Here is a 23,776-nt window from a genome sequence, read left to right as displayed (position 1 = left end):
AAGTTCCTCTTAGAAGGAGCACTAGATTGAAAATCATTCCTAAAAGGTATCAGTTGTGATTCATGAAAGTTATCTTTTTTTTGTTATTTTTTTTTCCCTGTTTATTGTTTCATTTTATTTTGTTTCATTATTGAGAAGAGAGGATATGTTATATTCATATATTTGTACTTTTCAGTTTTGTAACCCTATAATGGCTTTTGGTTAAGTTGTACTGCATGTTAGGTTCTGTCATGTGGAATGTTAATGATGGTTACCTGGCTGCACTGTCATGACATTCTAGGTTTTGAACAAGTCAGAGAACAGTTGGGAGCTGTATTGCCATTGTTTATGCTGTCTCTGCCGTGTCGCTTATTTACATTAAACTCAAATCAACTTCAATCCGTCCATTCAAGTTTATTACTACAGTACATAGTATTTGCTGTGATGTTTACATGCTGTGTGCAGTGTCTGGGTTGCACATAACCCTGCAGGTTAGTATTTGCATGTGTTTAACCGGAGGTCGCGGGCGGTGCTTGTGATGTGAAGCTTTTTTGTTACTGTATTCCTGAAAGGGCGCTTTCTCCTTTCCTTGTACCCACAGTCTAGTCACTGCTTTGTGTTAGTCCTTCTTCTATGTTTGAAGTTTGCACCAGAGTTTGGCTTTACCTGTCTGGTCTCCATGGGCTGGTGATGGTAGAAAAGCCTCACGGTGAGATAACAGCTCTGGTTGTCTGTCCTCATGTGGGTCTGTCCTGTGACTGTACCCGGGGGAGTAAGCAGGGGGCGCAGCTCAGTGTGAAGAACTTTACTTTATTAACCTGTGACAGAAGAAGAGTACAGCAGACGTCACTGTCTCACGGACATGAGGCCACTAATGAGGAGGATGGGAGCTCTCCACATGTCACAGAGATCACAAACCTATCTACAACAAAGTACAGCACTATGAAGGTGTGGCACAGCAGCATAGCACTAAGCAAAATATTCAGCAAGACTTAATACTTGAGCTTGCGTTGAGCCTATATAAAATAATCTGTTGCTAAGGACTACTACATTTAAAAAATGAATAACCACTTATTATAAACATCTTTTTCACTCTGCAGTACTAGATTTTCAACCATGCCTTATTAAGTGTTTCATGAACTTTTCCGCACCAATGTATAAAAGCAGTTAAATATTTTGTTATCATAATCGGGGAAACAGACAAATTGGTAAGGATACCGAGTATTAAAAACAATGTTTAGGGGTGACATTTGCAAGGGAACACACGTGCTGATGGCAACCAACAGAATCCGTAAATCGTGTTGTCTGCATTCTCGCATTAGAGCATTACAGGCAGTATGAGTTATATTGGTTCACTTCAGGTCTTTCAGCAGTTTCTTTACCATAACTTTAAAGAAAATCCAAACCGCAAACACACACCATCCTACTGTTCTCTCTGTGTCTTCTAGGTAAACTAGCACAGCCTCTTTATGCGTCTATAACCGTTTCTCCCCTTCATTCTCTTTCTCACACACTCTTTCTACTACTGTATCCAGAGTTCATACACAAACTACCAATCCACCTCAATCTTACTTTCTATCTGTTCTCTGCAGCTTTCACCATTATTTATTCACTTTACCGCATAATTAAAAAATACAAATACACTACACACCACACAATTCCACAACTAAGAATGCCAATTCAAACTACATTATTCCACTACAACCAACATACATCCACTCCACTCCAAACAATAAACATAAGTATAAAATAATATAATTTACAACGCCAATAGTGCTAACTTTCACAATGCAAGACCGATTGCATTGCAAATGCTTGTCTTTTCTGTGGCTCCGGCCGCCGCACGCACGTTTGTCATAAATCCCCCTCATCTTCCCACCTTAAGCTCCATCCACTCCAATAAGACAAAATACATTGTGTACTTTGCAGTTTTGTGTAGGTCCTGTGCAGCACTATGTTGTAGCTGTGTTTGGAATCACCCCACAGATTGCCCCCCAAGTGTGGTATAAGAGCCTTCATTAACCAAACATTTGGCTGTTTGTACAATTTCAGCACTTTCTCCTAAAGAATGGGAAGAGAGTTGCATATAAAGCAACCAGTTTTTGATGATTATCACACATTTCGGAGCTGAAATTGAAAGTACTAGTATTCCATTTACAAAGAGCCCTGGTAGACTGCGTTTCTGACACAGCAGCTTCACTACGGGACATTTTGCCAGTATTTACAGTTTACGATAAAACTGAAAGCCCATGTTTTTTCCTAATGCACATTTAAAATAATATCTGTTTAGTTTTTTCAGTTTCATAGTAGAATTTATTTGATTTGTTGTCAAACTTGTATTTTTGCATTAAATAATTGTATGTCATTTCCTTAGATCAGTCGTTCCATGTCACTAGTAATCTGCATATCATCGAATGGTTCGCCAAAGCATTCATTATACATGTACTATGTACTACATAGGGGCTGACCTAACCCCCAGTTAATTACATTCTATAACACACAACCCCACTCCACACAATTCCACTTCACTCAATCCTACATAATTACTTTCCACATATTTCCAATGCACGCAATGCTACATAATTCCACTACACAAATCCACTCCACCCCACAAAATTCCACAACTAGCAATTCCAATACAACCCAAATAATTCCATGACACACCATGTACTTACACTTCATAACACATGGGTAAACGACATCGTCATTTACAACGCCAATAGATCTATGTCAAGCAAATGCGAGACCTATTGCATTTCCAATGCTTGTTTTTCTGGCTGACGTATAACATCTGGGAATCCAGTGATACCCGCTCTCATTCTCACTTAGCACGCCAAGGGTTCAATACATAGTGTGAAAAGCAGAGGCAACAGAGGAACGGGGTAGACATTTCCAGATTGACCTTAACTTCCGTGCCGTGGGCTCCTCCTACAGCAAGGCCAGCTACTCACCGGTCCCGCTCCATGAGTGATCTCGTTCGCACCCACCAGGACAGCCACCCACTCATTGGGGTTGTTCTGGCCATGCAGAAGTCCCCTTCACCGTCGTCCTCCGCTCACTATTTCCAGTTCCTCAACACGGCCCAGGCGAGCCGCAGAGCACACACATCAATAAAATTATATGTATATTTCTATTTAGTGTAAATAAAGTAAAGTGTTATCCTTTTCCTTCCTTTGCTTGTGTTTTACACTTGCAACATGTTTTTATTCTGGGCCATGTTTTGAATACCAGAAATGAGGATAACTGTCATGGGCCCTCGGAGGCCTCTCAGGATCGGTTTGTTGCTCAATTGGGGTCCACCTATTGACAACCTCAATCTCCGAGTTGCTATGATAGCACGGACATTAGAGGGGGTCAATCGGGGGAAGGAAAGGAAGGGAACAGCGGGGAGGGAGATCTGTGGAGAGAAAAGGATCATTAAGCACAAATAAGGATGACACCTCAATAGTTTATCTCGCGCCTTCCGTGCTATAATACCTCAGTGTCTACCTGTAAAGGAAAAGAACTCTGTGATGGCAGCTACCACTAGAAGGACGATTGTATCATCATCAACCCTTCTATGGCTACAGGGGCAGGGGTCTGTCTGTTCGTACCATACATTGGTGATACTCAGCAAAGAACTGTGAACAAATGAACATTTATCTGTAACACTCATTTACCTTGTCGTTATTACACAACTCCTTTACAAGGTGTACCTCACCCACCATAACACGTGTGACTGTGGGCCTCACAAGGGAAGAAGGGATTACGATTTGATTCTCTGCACCTCTCTTGACTCCCCTGCTAAGACGAAACAATACACACATAAAACATTTAATGCTGTAGAACTGTCTTCATGTAGACATGCTTTGAGATAGCGAGGAACAGTTATACCACCTGATATAGATATGCACCTGCTAGAGATATGCACTGTTACTGTCCCAGGTACAATAAGTGTTTGTTGTGGCACTGGAGGTGCCGCGGATGCTAGGGCCGCTTTGGTAAAGAAAAGCGCGGCTCTTGTTTGAGCATTACTTAGACTATGACTCTAGGCGGTGTCTTCCTGACACTCACGGAGGCAAGGCAATTGAATAAACAATTCCTGCGCTTAGATGCTAAGGAAAGCAAAAATGACTCTTGGCGGTGTCACTGACTTCCTCGTCTTTTTTTTTTGATAAACAAATTTTTATTGTGTTTTGCGGCATAAAAGACAGTATCAAGAGTAAGATACAGCAGTGCATTGAACAAGGTATCAGTAACTGCATTTGGATAAGCATCAAGAAACCATTGCAAAGACCCTCCCACCCTCTCCCATCCTCCGTCCCCACCCCCCGCGCCCCCACCCTTCAAATCATGCCCCCCAGCCACTTCCCCCATATCCTGCGGAATTTTTTGGGGCAGCCTCGCGCAGCACACAACGACCGCTCCTGGGCCGCACACCAGTCCACCCCTCTACTCCAGGTAGCCACTCTGGGTGGGTCCGGTTGTGACCATACTGCCGCTATGTCTCTCTTAGCCACCATAAGGGCAGTGGTGAGGAAGTACTTTTCGTTACGGGATCCGTCGATCCCATCCATGATGCCCAGCAGGGCCATTCTAGGCTCATGGGGAACCTCCCAACCCAAGACCTCCGCTAGCTCAGTTTCAATCGCTGCCCAGTAATCGTGTAGACGGGAACAAGACCACACCATGTGGAAAAAATCCGCCGGAGCCACCCCACACCGGGTGCAGGAGGCGTCCACGCGGAGACCCGCCCGGTACAGGCGGTCTGGGGTCAGATAGGCGGTGTGTAGGTAGTAGATTTGGATGAGCCGCAGCCTAGCGGAGGTGGTAAGCGACCGAGGGCCCATAAGGGCGTCCCTCCAGTCCGCCTCGTCCAGGGGTCCCACCCAGGCCTCCCATCGCTGTTTGAGCCCGCTCCAGTCCACCGGGGAATTGTTAATCAGGGATTTGTAAATGCGGGATATACCCCCCTTTCCCAGATACCCCAACATCACCTGAGCTTCAGGTGGGCTATGGGGAGGCAGTCTGGAGTCTAGAGGGACGTGAGCCCGGACCGCGTGGCGCAGTTGAAGGTAGCGGTAGAATTGGGAGGGCCGCAGCGAGAAGCGGGTCTGAAGCTCTTGGAAGGAACACATGCGGCTCCCACGCCATAAGTCGCCCAGACAGGAGATACCAAGAAGATCCCACTGCCGAAAGCCCGCCAGTCCCACCACCTCCCGCAGCCAGGTCCCGTGCCAAAGCGGAGTGAGTTGCGTGGACGTCCCCGACCATCTAGTGTGCCGCAGTGCCGCGCGCCACGCGAGGAAAGGAGCCCGCACGACGTCGGGGAGTGATAGGGGGACCGTTGTGCCATAGAGCATGTTTTGGATGGAGGAGAACCCAAGGCCTTGCACCTCGAGACGGTAAGCCGGGTCGCCCCATCCTCCCGAGAACCAGTCATGGATCACCAGTAACTGGGTGGCCAGGTAGTAAAGATATAGATTGGTCATGCTCAGACCGCCATCATAGGAGGGGACCCTGCATCGATCCAAGGCCAGCCGAGGCCTACCGCCGCCCCAAAGGAATTTGGTCACCATTTTATCCAGGTCTCGGAACCACGGGCGCGGAAAAGGGCATGGAGTATTTTGTAGTATGTAAAGAAATTTGGGGAGGATCATCATCTTGTATAGAGCGACTCTCCCTAGCGGATTCAATGGGAGGGACTGCCACCGGAGCATGTCTGACCTGGTTTTGTTGACTACCGGAGCCACATTAAGGGCCCAGCATAGTTCCGGAAGGAGGGTGACCCAAATCCCCAGGTATTTAAAGGAGAGTCTCCGGAGGGGGATGTCCGACTGCCAGTCGAAGCAGTCCCGCGACGGGTGTAGCGGGACTAGGACGGATTTTTTGGGGTTCAGGTGAAGACCCGACGCTTGGCCAAATCGATGGAGGATCCGACGGACCCGGGGACCCGAGGTCGCCGGGTCCGAGAGATAGAGGAGGACGTCGTCCGCGTATAGGGCGATTTTGTCGGGGGCCACATCCGGCCATTCCCAGCCTCGAAGAACAGGATCCGCGCGAATCAGCACCGCCAGGGGTTCCATCGCCAGAGCGAAAAGGAGGGGCGAGAGCGGACAACCCTGGCGCGTCCCCCGGCCTATGGGAAATGGGCGAGAAAGTGCCCCATTGACCAACACACGGGCCCGCGGGTGCGCATAGAGGACCATTACCATGGCTCGGAACCGGGGGCCGAAGCCCATACGCTCCAGGACCTCACCCAAGTACGCCCATCCCACGGAATCAAAGGCTTTTTCAAAGTCGACCAAGAGGAGGGCCAGATAGGGGGAAAGGCGGCCGCGGTGCGCCATCGCGAGGTGGAGGCGCCGTAGACAGTGTCTGGTCCCCCGCTCCGGCATAAAGCCACATTGGTCCGGATGGACCAGGGAGGCGAGCGATGGGCGTAACCGTTGCGCCAGGACCGTGGCATAGATTTTGAGTTCTGTGTTAATAAGGGATATCGGCCGGTAGCCGGAGCAGGACCGCGAGGGAGGCTGTGTCTTGGGGAGTACAACTATGGTTGCTGTATCCGTTTCGGGCCGGAACGAGCCCGTCTCCACCACGGCCGCAAAGAGGTCTCGAAGCCTCGGGGCCAATGTCTCACGGTAGTGAGCGTAGTATTCCTGGGGGAACCCGTCAGGTCCCGGGGTCTTCCCGGGTGCCAGGCGGCCGATCGCTTCTTCAATCTCCTGTAGCTCGATCGGCGAATCCAGGGTCTCAGAAATTTCAGGCTGCAGCCGCGCAAGTGTCGCCCCGTTTGTTCCCAGTAGCTCATTCAGGGAGAGCGTGGGCGGTCGGAGACGGTACAGCCGGGAGTAGTAGTCAGCGAATGCCTGGGCTATCGCCACTGAGACCGTGTGGACTCCACCCGCGGGGTCCGCGATGGCTGGAATGATCCTGCCCGCCCGGGGATAAGTCGCCAGGCGGTGGAGAAGAGTGCCGTTTTTGTCTCCCCAACCGTACACCCGGGCCACCGAGGAGCGCCATAGGATCTTCGCCGCTTCCAGGGAGTGCAGACGAATCTCTTCCCGCAGGAAGGCCAAGCGACGAGACCGTGCAGCATCGGCTAAGTTACCCAGACTACGCTCCAGTTCTAAGGCCTGGGCCTCACAGTCCGCGAGCTTCTGGGATTGAGCCCGTCGTTGACGTTGCAGGTGCCCTTTAGCGGCGCCCCGAACGGTCGCCTTGCCAGCCTCCCAGAGGACAGCGGGGGAGACGACAGAGCCCTCATTATGAGAGTAGTAGTCGAGTATCTCGCCCCCGACCGCCCTCCGAAAAGCCTTGTCGTGAAGGAACCAAGCGTTCAGACGCCATATCGGACGGGCAGAAAGGGGGGGGGGACCGAGAGCGAGGAGCACCGGCGAGTGGTCCGAAAGGCCCCTCGGAAGAATGCGTGCGTCCCGCACCCCCACGCAGTCGGTAGAGGGCACAAAGATGAGGTCGATCCGGGCGTGGGAGTGATGGGCCGCCGACGTGTGGGTGTATTGGCGCTCCTGCGGGTGCCAGATCCTCCAGACATCGCAGAGGCCCTGGGATTCCGCCCAAGATGAGAGTTGTTTTGCGCGGGCGACGCGGGTCGAAGAGACCGGACCCGTCGAGTCCATATGGGGCGAGTAGACTGCGTTAAAGTCCCCGCCGAGTATCAGGGCCCCTGCAGGAAGTGTCGGGAGGATATCCGCTGCGTGGGAAAGGGCTGACGGCAGGAGGGACGGTGCTGCGTAGAGGGACATCAGGGTAAGGGGTCGGCCCTCCAGAGTGCCACACACTACCAGTAGCATACCCTGTGGGTCTAAATGCACCCGAGTCAGGACAAAGGGAAAAGACTTGCGAAGCAATATGGCCACCCCCCGGGATCCCCGAGCAAAACCTGAGTGCCATACCCTGTCATAGCCGTAACGGCCAAGGAAGGGGCAGTTGTTACCCAACAAGTGAGTCTCCTGGAGGAGGAGTACATCGATCTCTGCCCGTTGTGCATATTTGAGGACCGCCATGCGTTTGAAACGGTCCAGGAGGCCATTGACATTCCAGGAAAGTATGCGCATGGCGGCCCTAGGGACAGGTGGGTCAGCCATAATCAAGGACAGAAGAATGAGCCAGTGGAGGCGCGTCCGAGTAGGTGCCCAGAGAGGAGGGACAGCGGAGCGCCGGGTGAGAGAGCGGGATAGACAGTACATGATACCTTAGCACAACAGATAAGGGGGAGTCACCCCCCACCAACAAATTCTCCCCAACGAGGAAGAAGCAACCCCAAACCAACCCCAACCCCCCACCCCCCGCCCTATACTTCGAAAACGGAAGCATCTGTCGCCCGAACCAAATGGAAGAACCACCAAACTAAAACGCTTGGGCTCGAGCGCTAGTGGACCCCTGATACATCAAAAGTGAAGCCTGATTTACCTGCCCTGGCCTAGAGCAACACTGACAGCGGGACGTTCCACCCCCGCCCAAACATTTCCCACCCCTCCCACCCCAAAGGTAAGCAAAGAAAGTCAGATGGTAGGGCTGCGAGAGAGGTCCGAAGTGTCCGCCAGTTCAACCGGGTGGGTTGCAGGGCCCGTAGGCCGAGGTGACGCGGCCCGCTGCCCATCCGCCACGGGACTGGCGTGCGCGGCTGAGGAGGCCGATGAGGTTCTCGATCTCTGGCTTGGCCGGCCCCCAGAGCGCGTGGTGATCGCCTCCCCCGTTGTGCGCTCCCGGGGCAATGTCCGATGCCGCCGACGGGTCTTCGATGTCCGGGGTCTCCCCCGTCTCCCCCGAGGACCCAGAGGCGATCCGCGCCCAGAATGCTGCAAGGGGTGCTCCTCCGCCAACCAGGTCCAGGCCGCCCGCGGGGTATCGAAGAAGAGAGTCTTTTGCTGGAAGATGACCCGGAGGCGGGCTGGGAATTGGAGCTGGTATTGGAGTCCCAGGGAGCGCAGTTTTTGTTTCACTTCGATGTAGGAGCGGCGCAGCTCCTGGACTTCGCGAGTGTAGTCCGGGAAGACCATGATTTTGTGGTTCTGATAGTGGAGGGCATCCCTGCGCCGGGCTTCACGGAGAATGGCATCGCGGTCACGGAAGTTCAAGAGCTTTAGGATGAACGGCCGGGGTGGAGCCCCTAGGGGCCTGGGGGCCAGGGAGCGGTGGGCTCTCTCCACCACGAACGAAGCCGATAGGCTGTCCTCCGGCATCCAGGATCGGAACCAGCGCTCCATGAAATCGTCCGCCCGGCCCGATTCAACTCCTTCCGGGAAACCCACCAAGCGCAGGTTGCTGCGTCGGGCGCGATTTTCCGCATCCTCGACCCGGCGGTGCAACTCCTTGGAGTGGGTGGTCAACTCCCGAACCTGGTCTTGCAGCTGGCGGATGTCGTCCTCGGCCGTGGATAGTCGGGACTCAGCTTCTGAAATGCGGGCGGTGGCGTTCCTCAGATCTTGCCGGAGAAGAGCAACGTCCACTTTGACCTCACCCACCATGCCCTCGAGCGAGGCGCGGGACGAGTTGATGGCCTGCAGGATGGCAGCCAGGTCTGCAGCAGGGGCCGGGGCCTGTTCGCCCGTGGGGCCGGGCCCCTTGTCGGAGGTTGTGAATTTGTCCATCCTGGTTTGGGTGGCCCCGGACACCGGCTTGGCGGCTCTGTCCTTACCCATTTCTGGGCCGTCCGTCAGCGAAGGAGGGCAACTAGCCGGTGACAGGCCCGTGGGACGGCAGCGGGCAGCTGGGCCGCCGCGGGACAAACAGGAGGCTCGTCCGGGAGGGCCACCGGCCGGGAACGGCCTGGAAGTACCAGCCTCAGCGGTCAAGCCCTGCCGGGCAGCTCAGCAAAGCGGGATCCAGCAATGTAGGTCTCAGTGCCAGGCCCCCGGCCGTCGCCCGGGCCCCCCAGCCGGCCGCCGCAGGGCCGCAACCTCCGGCGCAGCCCAGGTCTCCAAGGGAACAGTTAGCCGGGTCTCCCCTCAGTGCCCAGGAGGGGCAAAGTGTCACTCGTCAGGGTCCGCAGCCGGGATTCCAAGCGATGGAGGGGGGGGGGGGAGAGGAGGGGGGGGACAGCACATACACCCCCTCCGACCGCCGGTATGCGGCCCGAATCCGCGAGGGCCCCCCCGCACCCGGAGTCTGCAGCCGGGCTGGGATCGATGGAGCCGGTTCCGCGCCGCCACCAGGAGGAGAGGGGATGGAGAAGGGGGGGGAGCCAGGGGCCCCCGGCCGCCGATACACGGCCCGATGGGGGGGGGCTCCCCCGGACAGCCAACCCCGCAGTTGCCCCGATGCAGCGGTCGCGGCCAGCCCCACTCACCGCCTGATTCGCCGCTCTGCGTCACGCGGGGGGGTCCGATCCAGCACCCCCGGGGCTCCGGAGGGCGTCAGCAAAGCAGGGCAGCACCGGGCCAGTGTCAGCAGCCCCCGCGGGAGCCCCGCGGCCACCGCGGCCCTCAGCCAGCAATTTTAGGCCTGCTCCCCTCGTGGGCGCCGCGGGCTAAATTTCTTCAGCGTGGCCGCGCCGCGGATCCACAGCCGCCACTGCACGCCGTCGGTCTGGCTCCGCGACGGCTAGGGAGGCTCCCAGAGCCCGCAGCGCCCCCAGATTCGGTACGGGGCGGCAGGGCAGCTTCACGGACCCCCGCACTCCGAGGGAGCCGGCCAGGGCAGTCCAGGAAAGGAGGAAGCCGGATTTGCGGGGACCGATGCCGGGAGCCTCAGTGAAAGGCGGCCATGCCGGTCAGGCGCCACCTAGCGCTCCGACTTCCGCGTCTTTAGAACTGAGGAATGACCAGAGCGGCGTGAGTCGCAACGCCGTTTAACTAAATAGCAAAAGGTTGGTTTGACTCTAGGCAGTGTTATTGACTTCTGCATCCAAGACTCTGAGAAACAAACAGAGGCGTGAGCCAACAAAGCCTTGTAGATATCACAAAGTATTGACTCTAGGCGGTGTCACCGACACCCTTACCCCACCGAAGTTGTCTGTGGCAGCCAGCGAGTTGCAAGCGTCCTCTGTCTGCACGAGTCAGGATAATCTGCCCTGTTCCGTCGGTTTCTCTGGGCTTACTTAGCCGGGCGGACCCGCTCCACGTCACTTCCTGCCTGCGCGTCCCAAGGGAGGCCGGGAAACCGAGTGCGCCCTGGAGGTCCTCCATATCTCACGCATCTCACGGAGATGGAGAGCGGACTTCACCCAAAAGGCTGTGTGCGGTAGCCGCTTCACAAGGCTTTCAGCGGGCGAGGCTGGGCACATGACAATAACCACACTACTCATTTTGTTTTTTAAATATGCAAGGTTTTTTAACCAAAGTGCAGTACTTCAGCTTTTTATTATATGCTTCTCTCAAGTCAGGCATACATATCGTTGAAGATTCTTTCATAAAGCTGTAGTACTATAAGCTGTTACCAGGTGACGCTCTTGGGTCAAGCAGAAGTACTTGAAGATTTGTTTACAAATGTGCAGTACCATACACTGTTTCTAGATGTCCCTCTTGAGGTAGACACAAGTCTTTGTTGCAACAGACTGCGGTACCCTCAGCTACTTTAGAGGTCTAGTAGCCATCCCCAGTTAAAACTTACACCACTGCCCAATCATTTTCAGGATACCAGAGAATTACAAACAGAGTCCACGCCTTTGAAAAGTTCACCTTTTGATTAAAGCAAAAAAACACAATGACAAAAACCTTCAATGAGCTTTTCGTAGGGCGTTGCTTTAACATGTTTGCATACATGTTTTTGCAAGGCTAATAGTTTTTGATTGTTTTTAGGAGCTAAATAGGGCAATACTGGCTTATGATGGTGATTGTCATTATTGCTGACTTAATGCACCTCTAATATGTTCTAGAAAAACAGATGAAGATACCCTAATATTTATAGATATTACCAATCAGTGATACTTAGTGTTTTCTGGCATTGAACATACATTCTTTTTGATATCGTAAGTAGAGGCCACTGTGTCAGATGAGCTCTTTTTGCAATCACTACTTCATTCTGGTCGATATGCATGTGGCCTATTGTAAATTGATAAAGACACTTCAAAGAAAAATGTCATAAAAGGTCTCATTCATACAAGCCTATTCCTGTCTAACCCAAAACCCACTCTGTATTTTCTCTGTCCTATGTGCCAAAAATGAGATGCATTGAAATGATGTACTTTTTTCTGAAATGTAAACGTCCTCACTAATGTTAGCTGCAGTATGTTTATTATCAATGCTGTTTTTTTCAATAGACACCCACATCAAAGATGGAGATGTACGAAGACCTTGGGCCGGTGGGAGAAGGAAGCTATGGTGTTGTAATAAAGTGTAAGCACAAGGGAAATGGACAGATTGTAGCAGTTAAGAAATTCTATGAGAAGCCAGAAAAAACTGTCAACAAAATTGCTTTGCGAGAAATCAACTTTCTAAAGGTTTGACATCTTTTATTTTACAAATAAGCCTTTGCTATTTGGAAATGGAAGTATTGCTTACCACAAACGTACACATAGACAAGGCAACAAGAGTTTACATTTACAATACATGTAATAAGACATAGATATCATGCTTGCATACAGAATTGTCTTTGTAATGCCATTGTTTTGGATTATTTTTATTTGATTTTCTTTCAACAGAAATGCACCCTGCACAGTGTATACAGTTGTGCTCCCCTGAGTACACAATTGTGAACATCTAGGGGCCGATTAGGAAGCCCGCCCGCCCCCCTAGCGGTGCTGGGACCGACTGCCAGTGGTGTGGCGGTCCTGCACCGGCAATTAGGATGCCACCGCCACCGTGGCGGTGGCATCCTCAATTCCCAGCATTGTGGTGGTCGGTGCTCACAGCACCGCTCGCCACAGTGCTGTGGCTGCACTGTGTGCATTTGCATGCACAACGTGGCAGGCACCGCGCAGTGGCTGCAACGTCGTCCATGCAAATGCAGGGGAGTACCATAGGTACACCCCATGTAGCCCCCACACCTCCTCAACACCAACTCAGGAATCCACATGCCTTTCCATGGAAAGGCTGCTTCCCGCTGACATCCTAATATGGCTGGCGGTGTCTAGCAGACATCGCCACCATATGCAACCCTTTTACGCCCGTTGACCTGTCGACCGGGCGGAAAAGTGGCGGACGGTCTTTCCGTCTTCCGCGGTCCCCCCGCCATCATAATATGGAGGGGGGGGGGAATGAAAGGCGGGGGAGGTATGATGTAGGGCGGATCGCCACCTCCATGCGGGCAGTGGCGCTCCGCCCTACATCATAATAGACTCCTTAGTATTGTGTGTTTTTCTTTTTTTTAATTTATTTTTTATTTTTTTTGCCCTGGCCTGATGCTGATATACTGTGTGCACAGAGACCTAGGCCTGTCCCTTAACATGATTGAGGTAGTGCACCTGTATTGTGTCCCGAAGGGATGCACCAAGTATGACCTCATTGACAGAAATTAAACTACTGACCCTCTCATGGGTTTCGTACATAAAGCAGTGGTGGCAGTTTACCGTATTTTGTGAATCCTTAGCTGTAACAAGACCTTTTATCTGTCATTGGAGTGGAGGCCTATATATTGGACCACTGGTGTAAAGCTCAGCTTCTATGCACTTACCCATATCGTAGCATGTATGTTGTGCTTGTTTATTTATGTAGCCTGCATGGTACATGAATGGTATTTGTGAGTGTATCAAATCAGACCCCCGTGGAGGAGATGTGGACTTAAAACTCTGTCAAAAAGAAGCGTTTCTTATATTGCATTTCAATACTGCCTCCTATGGGCTTAATGAAATCTCAGAAAGCCAGCATTTGTTACCTATACAACGTGAGCTATAGAGTGGTTCTTTATACGGTGTATATGCATAATTAACTCTGAAGAAGTCCATACTAGGAGTAGAATTACTTCTGAACTACATCCCCCAGAAGGCTTGGAGCTACTTCCTCCAGAATCAGGAACTATAAGGTAGCGCTGCCAGTTCTTGTGGATATGAAAGTTGTGTGCGTCCTATCATCGACCGAGCTAAGGAAAAGTTGATGGAATAACGCCAGATTTCACATTGTATAGTCTAAATTAATTTGTGAGTAATAGAACAATGTTTCCTCTTTAGGAGGGTGTCTAGGGTACCGTAGCTCACGGAAGACTATTACAGAGTCGAACATACTAATATAAGTGAAGAGATGTGAGCAGTAGCCGCACTTGAGAGACAGAAGTCTGGCATGCACGTTCGAGACTAGAACGAATAGCGCGGTATGTGTTTGTTTACAAATTATTTTACGTAGAGTGCTCTCGTCGGTAGTTAAATTGTTTGGTGATAGGTTAAAGCATTCTGGTGTGCAATATGCTCACACACGGTCGATTCTCTATTTTCGGAAGAGATGGTTGAACCTGCCGCCGTCCAAAACGCCTTGTACAAGGATTGTTCCTTGTTTACTACGTGAGTAATGATTCAGCTCAGTGGCTGTGAGAAAATATGGATTTGCGTTTTAGCATTTGTCTACCAACCAGGACTCATGTTTACTATTTTCAGATTTGGAGATTGAGAAGTGAAGGTTTTTTTCCGAGTACACTAGAAACGGAGTCATTGAATCTGAGGTTCATAACTGTTCATTAATAAATGAATGGAGGGTTGAAGGTACAACCACCTGGAATTTTGTAAATAGTGACATAGTGATTGTATTTTTGTTTTCAGAGCTCACTAGTTCTGAGTCCTGACGAGAACCCACTAATTATGTCATGGGTTCAAAACGTGTCGACAACAGCGCAACCGACAAGCAAAGAAATTAGGCAGTATAACAAGGAAAAAAACATTGAATTTATAGAAATAAAACCCCTGGTTACAACAGCAGTAGGTCGCTAGGTTGCTTTGCCCATTGAGTCAGGAGTACTAGTAAATATACTAGATGTACTAAAAAGTTCTCAATTATTGGCCAGTATAGTTCAGAACTGTGAGTGTAGAGTTGCATTGTGTGGTAATGATTTGTATATCAATTGTGTTAAATTTTGTAAGGGGAATAATTTTTGCAGTGTTTATAATTGATTTGTGTGTTCACGGTTGTCCATTTTTGTTAGTAACGATCTAGCCTAATGTGTTGGGTGGTAGTGTTTATTTTTTATGTATGACTTGGCCGTATTAATCTTTTGCATATGACAAAAAAATGTTTTGAATTGAAACAAGTAATTTGACAAATTATGTTGGATGATCACTACTATTGAATAGAGTGCTCATAAAAGCTGTGTGTGTAAATAGTCAGTGTTGGCATCTTCTTTGTTGTGAACTTCCATTAAAGTGTAATTTTAGGAATTGTGACTTAAATTGTGACTTTACCATTAAAGAGGGTTTTAAATTATAATTCATCTGACCGCAAACATGACAATTTTACCTGCTACCAATCAAAATGTATTGCTTATTAAATGCAATAAGGTAACCCTGTATTATCCAATGGGAGAAGAAGGCCTTACAGTACTGAAAAACGAATTTGTGAGTTTTTCACTACCAGGTCATGTAAAACTTAAAAGTATGTGTGCAACATTTTAAATACAATACACATTGCCTTATGGGCTGTTTAGGGTCTACGCTCCCAGATGTTTTACCGATAATTAAAGTAACCAAATATAAAAGAGGCATGCGAAGTGCAAATGTATTTAAAAAAAGTTTGGTGTGTCAGTTAATGTGAATGACCGTCGAGTCCCGTGCAAAGTGATGTGAAATTAAAAAAGCAGTGTGCAGTCCAAAGTTTGTCAGAAAAGCCTAACAGCATGAAGTTATTCATTAATGGTTTATCGCGAAAGCTTACCCCGAAAGAACACCGAAACATACCAACAAAGTGTGGCTTGGCCCCTAAGGGTGATAACATCAAACTTATCAAAAGTAGCGCGTGTATTCACGGTATCAGCGTGCAACGATATAAAAGTGTGAAACGAAAGTCGCCCCAATAGTTACAGTAAACTGTGCAAGAGAAATATGGCTTGGTCCCAAGGATCATTACCTGTGCCTCCCGACAAGTGTTCCGTGTACTCGCGTCTATTGCGCTGCATGCCTGGTGCTCCGGAACAAATACTAAAGGACCCGGAAGTGTATGTGGAGCCCGTGAAGAAAATCATGAACACAGTAAACGGACAATACAGAGAACGATTCCCAAAACTTAGTGGCACTCCATGGTTGATTACATTGAACTCTAAGTAACCCAGTGGATACGTGTATTACATGAAATCAATAAAGTTTTTTTTTTAAAAGGTAGAAGATGAACCAACTTGTGGTGAGCAACAAAACGAGTGTTTCTACAATTGTAGTTGGTCACATATGAAATTGATAAACCCTGAAAGAGATAACACACTCAATATTGGAACAATAAAAAACAAAATAAACAAAGATCAGCATCAAGGTGAAATCGGAAACATGATGGTGCAAATAAGCCGGATATGCACATGTTAGCACAGCAATGATACAAATAAAGAGCACTTGGAAAACATATAATATAAAGCAGTCATAGGTGACAACTAAATTCCACACGGTCATTAAGCCCCTTCGGATGTAAAGAATCCAATTTATATATCCAAAATAGTTCACGTTGCAATAGAAATTTTTTACTGTCTCTGCCTTCTTTGAGCGGTATTTGTTCCAAACTTAAATAGCGAAGTTGGCTGATGTTGTGGTTTTTCTCTTGGAAATGCATTGCTATCGAAGATTTGGGATTTTTTACACCTTATATTACTTTTGTGTTCGGTTAAACGGATTTTAATTTTTCGTTCATTTTTTCCCACATAAGTAAGTCCGCACGGGCATTTTAATAAGTATACGACAAAACTTGTGTCACAGGTTGCCGTCACATGCAGATTTATGGGAGTGCCCTGTGTTAGATGTCTCAAGGTTGTGCCCTTTATTATGTTATTGCAACTCCCACAGTTGAGACATGGGGTAGTGCCCATATACATCTGCTTTGGGCCGGTGTTTTTTGTTTTAACAAATTGTTGTAAATTAGCCGTACGTTGAAAGGCAAAGATGGGAATATGTTCGAAAATACCATTAAAATCAGTTCCTGCCTGTAGTAGTGGCCAATATTTCTTGACTGTCTGTTTGATTTTTTGGCTTTTAGTCGAATATTTTGACACAAATACCATTCATTCGTGAAGTTTTTCTATGGGTTTGTTGGTGTTCAGTAGTTCAATCCTGTTCTTTTGATTAGCTCTTTCGTGGCTAGTTGCAGATCTCATCCGGGTATGCTCTGTGTTTAAATTTAGCTAATAGCTTATCTTTGTTTTGATGATTCAGTTCTTCCGTAGACGAAATTCTAGAGAGCCATTTCCACTTACCAGGGTACATTCAACAAGATATACCCAACTGCCTGACAAGTCAGCACTATCCTATAATGTTTTAAGTTTGGACTTTGCCCTCCTCTGCCAAGGCTCTGTAACAAAGACAAGTCCACTTTCCGGCACTTTCCCTGACCAACTTCCACGTAACAGGTCTCCTTACTATGCCTACGTTTTCTCTATTGTCCTGGGTTTTCGGCGGCAGTACTTTGCATTGCTACCAGTTCTGCTGCTCAGATCTGTTTTCCCTTAGTTGCCAACAGGAGCCACTTGCTTTTCCCACCTGTTCTCCTTCCCGCTTTCTGGCACCCAGTGCCCTGCCCCCCCCCTCCCAGAACCTACTTAATGGAGACCACGCCATGGAACCCTGGCTGTCTGACCGACCACAGGTACTCTGCAGCTGAGCTCCGAGCCTTGAATCCCGGATTCCGCAACAGCTGTCACCCCGTCTCTCTCCCTGCAATTCAGGACCTCCCGCCTTCACTGAAAACCGCAACACTCCCACTTCGCCGACCGCAACTACCCCGAACCCCCTCCAATGCCTCCTGCTCAACGCCAGATCTCTCTGCAAACATGGCACCGAAGTTTGGGCTACCATCTTCCCCATCGTTCCTGACGCTTTTTTCATCACAGAAACCTGGCTTAACCTCTCCTCTGCCCGACATCACCACCGCAATGCCCAACGACAAAAAGATGACACATTGAGACCCACCAACAAACCTGGAGGAGGTGTTGCCATCATCCATAAAGAAACAATCCGCTGCATCACCACCAAGGGCGACACCTCTCCGATCATAGAGCACCTCAATTTCCAACTCCACACCTACGATAGAACGACCATCAGAGGCATTTTCTCTTACATTCCTCAAAGACCACGCACTGGTTTCTGTGACGCCATCACCAACTTCATCGCCCCACTAGTCATCAAGTCGAAGCACTACATGTCCTCAGAGACCTCAACTTACACCTGGATGACCACACAGACACAAACTTTGCCAACCTCCTGCAACGCATGGGCAACATCAGCCTGACCCAGCAGGTCCCCCACCACTCACACTGGACCCGATTTTCACGGCCAGCGACAGAGTCAAATACAGCTATGCCACAGAACTCCCCTGGACCGACCACTCCATCGTCCACTTCACCAACGCAGGATCATCATGCTCCACCACCAGCCCCCCAACACCCCCTTCTGCAGCTGGAATAAAGAAACACTGACTCAATGGTGGGAGGCCCTCAACTCCACCCAGCTCGACCCCGCAACCAACCCGAAACAAGCCATCCAGAACTTCACCTGGATCACCCACGCCAGCAACAGAGTCACCCACATCAAACAAGCCAAGACCTGCAGATCCAACAAATAAACCAGCTGGTACACACCAGACCTCAGAACTATGAAACGCAGATGCAAACAACTGGAAAGAAGATGGCGCACCAGTGGAGACACCACAGACCAAGCCAATTTCAAGTCAGCCCTCAACCAATAACACCAGCGACTCAGACACGAAAAAAGATACTATGGCAAACCACATTGAAGCAAGCGCCAACCATACCAAGGAACTCTTCAGAATCATCATAGAGTTCTCCTGCCCAACGACCACCGAGAACACAATCCCCCCTTCACGGGAGCTCTGTGACGCCCTAGCCGACTTCTTCCTCTGCAAGATATACACCATCTACAAGAACTTCAAGCCCCAACCCACTGACCTCCACACCCTCCTCACTTTGATGGAAACCTTTCCTGATCAGTCACTCATCACTTGGGAACTGCTCACTAAGCAGAACACCACAGACATGAACTTCATCCACCCAGGCGCTACCACATTCTCCTGACCCCACAACCTCTTTAACCTCGGAGGCAAGGATATCAGCCACCAACTTGCCACCATCCTCAACACATCTAGTGCCACAGCCACCTTTCCCTACACTTGGAAACACGCAGAAGTCAGACCTCTTCTCAAGAAACCCTCCTCTGACCCCAGCGAACTCCAGAACTACTGCCCCATCTCGCTGCTCTTTTCCTGCTAAAGGCTTTGAGAAGACCATCAACCAGCAGCTCACTGAATACCTGGAGAGAAACAACCCATCTGGTTTCCCCGCCAACCACAGCACAGCGCCCGCCCTAATCACAGCCACGGGTGACATCTGCACCCTCCTCAGCAGAGGAGTATCGGCAGTTCTGATCTCCCTCGACCTCTCCGCAGCATCCAACACTGTATCCTACCACACTGTCATGAAGAGACTGCACCACAACGGGATCCCGGAAGATGCCCTTAGATCGATAGCATCATTCCTCCCGGAACAAACATTAGCTTACCTCCCTTCACCTCAGGACCCAAGAGCACCATCTGCTGCATCCCTCAGCACCATCCTCTTCAACACCTACATGAAACCTCCAGCTGACATCGTTAGAACTCATGACCTCAATATCATATCCTGCGTCACCGACTCCCTGTTCATTGTCTCGGTCTCAGAAGACCCCACTACCACGAAGACCACCTTCCACAACTGCATGAAGAACGTCACTGACTGGATGAAGACCAATTGTCTAAGCTCAACACTGACAAGACCGAACTATGTTGATCTTTGGCAACAATACCTTCCCTTGGAGCTACATCCGTTGGCCCGCCAAACTCTGACGTACTCCTACACCAACAGACCACACCCCAAACCTCGGTATCATCATCATGGACAGCAAGCTCACCATGAAGCGACAGATCAACGCAGTCTCCTCTGCCTACTTCTATACACACACCACATTGTCTGAAGAATCTTCAAATGTTTCCCCCATTGGTACGAGGAAATTCATCACTCAAGCCCTAGTCACCAGCCGGTTGTACTATGGCAATGCATTGTATGCAGTAATCACCGCCGAACTCATGAAGAGATTACAGACGATACTGAACTTAGCAGCCAGACTCATCCTTACCCTGCCCAAAAGGACCCACATCACCCCACATCTCAGTAACCTCCACTGGCTCCCGTCCAGAAAGAGTTTTTGTTTTCAAGAAGTGCATATGTTCCATTCTCACCTGGGGAACTCAGCATGTTTAGTTGAAACAAAAGATAAGCCTTTCTGAGAGGAGTGTTTTTGAGAAAGGCTTGTCTTTTGTTGGTTGACTAAAACAAATTGGCATACTTGTACAAGAACGCTAGGACTCTGGTTCTATATAATAACTGAAAATTCGTAGTCCAGTTCTCCCATGAGTACCTATTGTTTCAAGAGTCCGGTTCACTTTTGAGCCTTTTGCTAAGTATCTTGAAATTTTCCCAGAACCTTTTATTACAGAAGTTCTTGTAATTCAAAGCGCAATAAGAACAATGGATATTATTAATCAGATTGGGGACCTTGATTACAATGACAGGAGGAAATTCAGGTTACAATGGATGTGGATAGTGTATATATCAACATCCCCCAGGAGGATGAGATGCTCTTGAGGTTTTTGAATGGTTCCTAGACACAAGGCAAAGACCACAGTCTGTCCCAACAGAGTTTATAATTTTACTTGACAAATTGTTGGGGTCGAAGAATTCCATCAAATTCAATCACACATTTTATATTAAACAGCTATGGGCTGATATTTAGCCCCAACACTGGCAATAGTATTTATGCTGAAATTAAGAAAAATTGGGTTATGCAGCTAAGAGTTTTCAGGAAAGCATCTCCAAATGGTAGAGATCAATATGATGTCTTGATGATCTGGAAAGGGGGCAGTGTGGATTCGTGCACCTTTCACAATTACCAACAGATCACCCAATAGAACATTTTCATTGTGCCAGAGCTGAGTAGAGAACAATTTCCTTGATGTGATGATTAAACACATGAATGGATACATTTGCATATTACAAAATAAACTGGCAAAAACTACTTCTTAAATTATTTCAGTTTTCCACAGAGAAGTTTGAAAGACAGTCTTCGATAAAGACAAGTTATGCAAATCAGAAGGAACTGTAAGAGGAGAAAAGACTACTTTACAAATGCTCATTTTCTGATAGAAAAATTGCAAAACCTTAACTATCCCAAAAGATCATTACAAAGATCTCTTAAGAGGGCGTGTGAAACTCCAAGAGAAAGTTTACCTCAGCCACACAAGAAGATCAACAATCGGTAGGTGTGTGTCGCCACATTCAGTTTGAAAATAAAACAAATAATCCATAAGAATTGGTCATTGTGTCCCCTGACTACGAGCATCACTGACATCTCAGCGACAATTGGTTATCCGCTAGTTTGCGGAACGCCACTTGGACAGTTCTGCCTCGACCCTTTCCCCTTGGTGACTGGGCCAGTTGTTGCACCTATTCCACTTCACACAGACTAGGGCTCCTGCTACCCCTTGTCTCCTCTGCATGGTATTTCAGTGATTTCGAAGGCATATACCCATCACTGCCTCAGCTCTCCTTATGCTTTGTCAAAACCATTGCTGGGCTCTCTGTGTACCTAGGAGTTCATTGTCAGCCTCGGCTCTGGAGGGATGGCAGGCTGTGTGGGAACAGTGGGCAACATTTATGAGGACAGTTCCCAAATGCTCTTTAACTAACTTGTTGAACAGTGTACTATCCCTCGAGAAACATTCTTAACATATCACCTTTGGTCCACACCCTGCGAGCAACTGGGAATCCACCTCATGCTCCTATATAAATCCTTCATACCATAGGAGGTCGCCGCTGTCTTGTCAGCTGATTGTTAGGGGCCCTCTGGGAGTACAACCAGACATCTTTGGTTAATCCCCAGAGATGAAAGGCGTATATATGATGACCCCTCACTGAAAAGAGTGAGATAGGGTGCTAACTTATCCTGCTAAGGTCTCCAGAAACACTAGGTTAAAACTCATACAGTTCTTTATATTACACAGAGCTTACCTGACCCCATAAAGATTTCTCTTGGGCAAATGCTGCCTGCCCCCGATGTCAAGTCCTTGATGAAGATTTACACCGCATGCTGTGTGCATGCGTGCCGTCTCAGTATTGTGTTGCAGTTACTAAGCAGCTCGCACAGCTGACTGAGTCTGCTCTTTCCAAACCTTGGATGCTCGCGCCCTGGGCCGCTGCTCGCACTCTGTGTGAAATAGACCTCGAAAGTGCGCTTCCTGGACATCACCTTGGTTTTGGCCAAGCGCATCATCACACTTCGCTGCAGGGGACCGGAGCCTCCTGCACTGTTGGCATAGTGACTCTCAGTTCAAGCTTGGGCTGAAACTGAGAGCCCTGCTTGAGAAAGGAGGAGGCCCGGGGACTTTGGAATTACCCCATCTCTGTGTAATGGGTTGCCCTATTGCTCAAGATCTCTGGGTTGGGTTCTCCAGTATTGGGGTATCTTTCATTGATTCACATGCCTGAATCATTCCCCGTTGTCGAGATGGGAATCCCACGGTATAATAAACAAGCAGTATTCCAGAAATGCCATAGGCTACAATGGCCCTGAGCCATGCTAATATAGTTAGTCCTTTTTCAAAAAAGGACCAAAAGCTGAATGCAGCCAATCAGCAGTTAGCACCCTCTAGAACATGGGTACTCATAAACCTTTTGTCGGGGCCAAAACTACAGTGTGGTTTGTGGCCGAGGGCCGCACTGGTAGGTGTGGGGTCAGTGGTGGCGGGGTCAGTGGGGGGCAGGGCTAGAGTAAAAAAAATTAAAACATTATTACAGAATGCTGTAATTCAGAAGCAGATGTTAGTACAAAGAGCACATTTTGATAATACATTTTTATTAGCAGACAATAGCAATCTTAAGAGGCATGGCACAGCTTCATACACACTCTGACCCCCATTCAATCACATGGTTACTTTTGGCCAACCCTTTACCCCGTAATAGCCTGCAATGTCTTGCTAACGGAATGGCGGAAAGGCAAGGACCAAAAACTGAAGAAAGTCAAGAGGACTCCAAGAGTTTACTTTTTTTTCCTGGAGCAAACTCCATGACCGCTGAGGACAGTCTGAGAGGGCCCCCAGATTTTCTTCCCCTTCTGCCTGGCCTTCCTCCCTTTACGCTTTTATAGTGCAGACTCTAAGAAACGCCCTTGCCGTTTCTGGAAGGACGAGGGATCTAGCCATGCTGAAGCAATACAAATACGACAAACTGCCATGGTGATGAAGACCATCCCTTCTTTCTCTGTTTACTCCATCCTTTCCCCCAGATATGTGTAAGGGTTTCTTTTTGTCAATAGTAATGATGTATGTCAAATATTAATGTTACATACTGTATCTTTATTTGGGACATGCTATCATATAAGAATAGCTTTAAATACATAACAAATAATTGTTAGCATGCATTGAAGTATTTTGTGCTTTAGGTTTTTAGAAATTAGCAAAATGACAGGTGACCTTTTTGTTGGCTGCAGTTCCGGTGCCATAGCATCCTACAAGGCAGACATCTTCATATCCACGCTACCACACTGCCTTCACACACCCAGGATCTACTACCCGTAGGCACTATCAGTGTAGCTGACTGTTCTGATCATTTTTGTGGGCTCACTATATAGACTGCTTCAAAACTCTTTCACAGCTTTGCAGGCAATATTACAAAGAGTGGGCTTTGGTTCAGCCCC

At 48.8% G+C, this 23,776-nt stretch overlaps 1 protein-coding gene across 1 annotated transcript in view; it reads left to right on the top strand.

Annotated features, from left to right (window-relative positions):
- Positions 1-23,776, top strand: part of LOC146810957 (cyclin-dependent kinase-like 3) — a 531,018-nt gene that overhangs the window by 122,380 nt on the left and 384,862 nt on the right. The window contains exon 2 of the mRNA XM_085615020.1: positions 12,185-12,364. Coding sequence (XP_085471146.1) covers positions 12,200-12,364 — 165 coding nt within the window. The 5' untranslated portion in view covers positions 12,185-12,199. The remainder of the gene's footprint in view (positions 1-12,184; positions 12,365-23,776) is intronic.

This window comes from Triturus cristatus, chromosome 7 (genome assembly GCF_964204655.1).
Source record: "Triturus cristatus chromosome 7, aTriCri1.1, whole genome shotgun sequence".
Taxonomy (NCBI): Eukaryota; Metazoa; Chordata; class Amphibia; order Caudata; family Salamandridae; genus Triturus; species Triturus cristatus.
The sequence above is the reverse complement of the archived record's forward strand: the minus strand, read 5'-3'. Positions and strand labels throughout refer to the sequence as shown.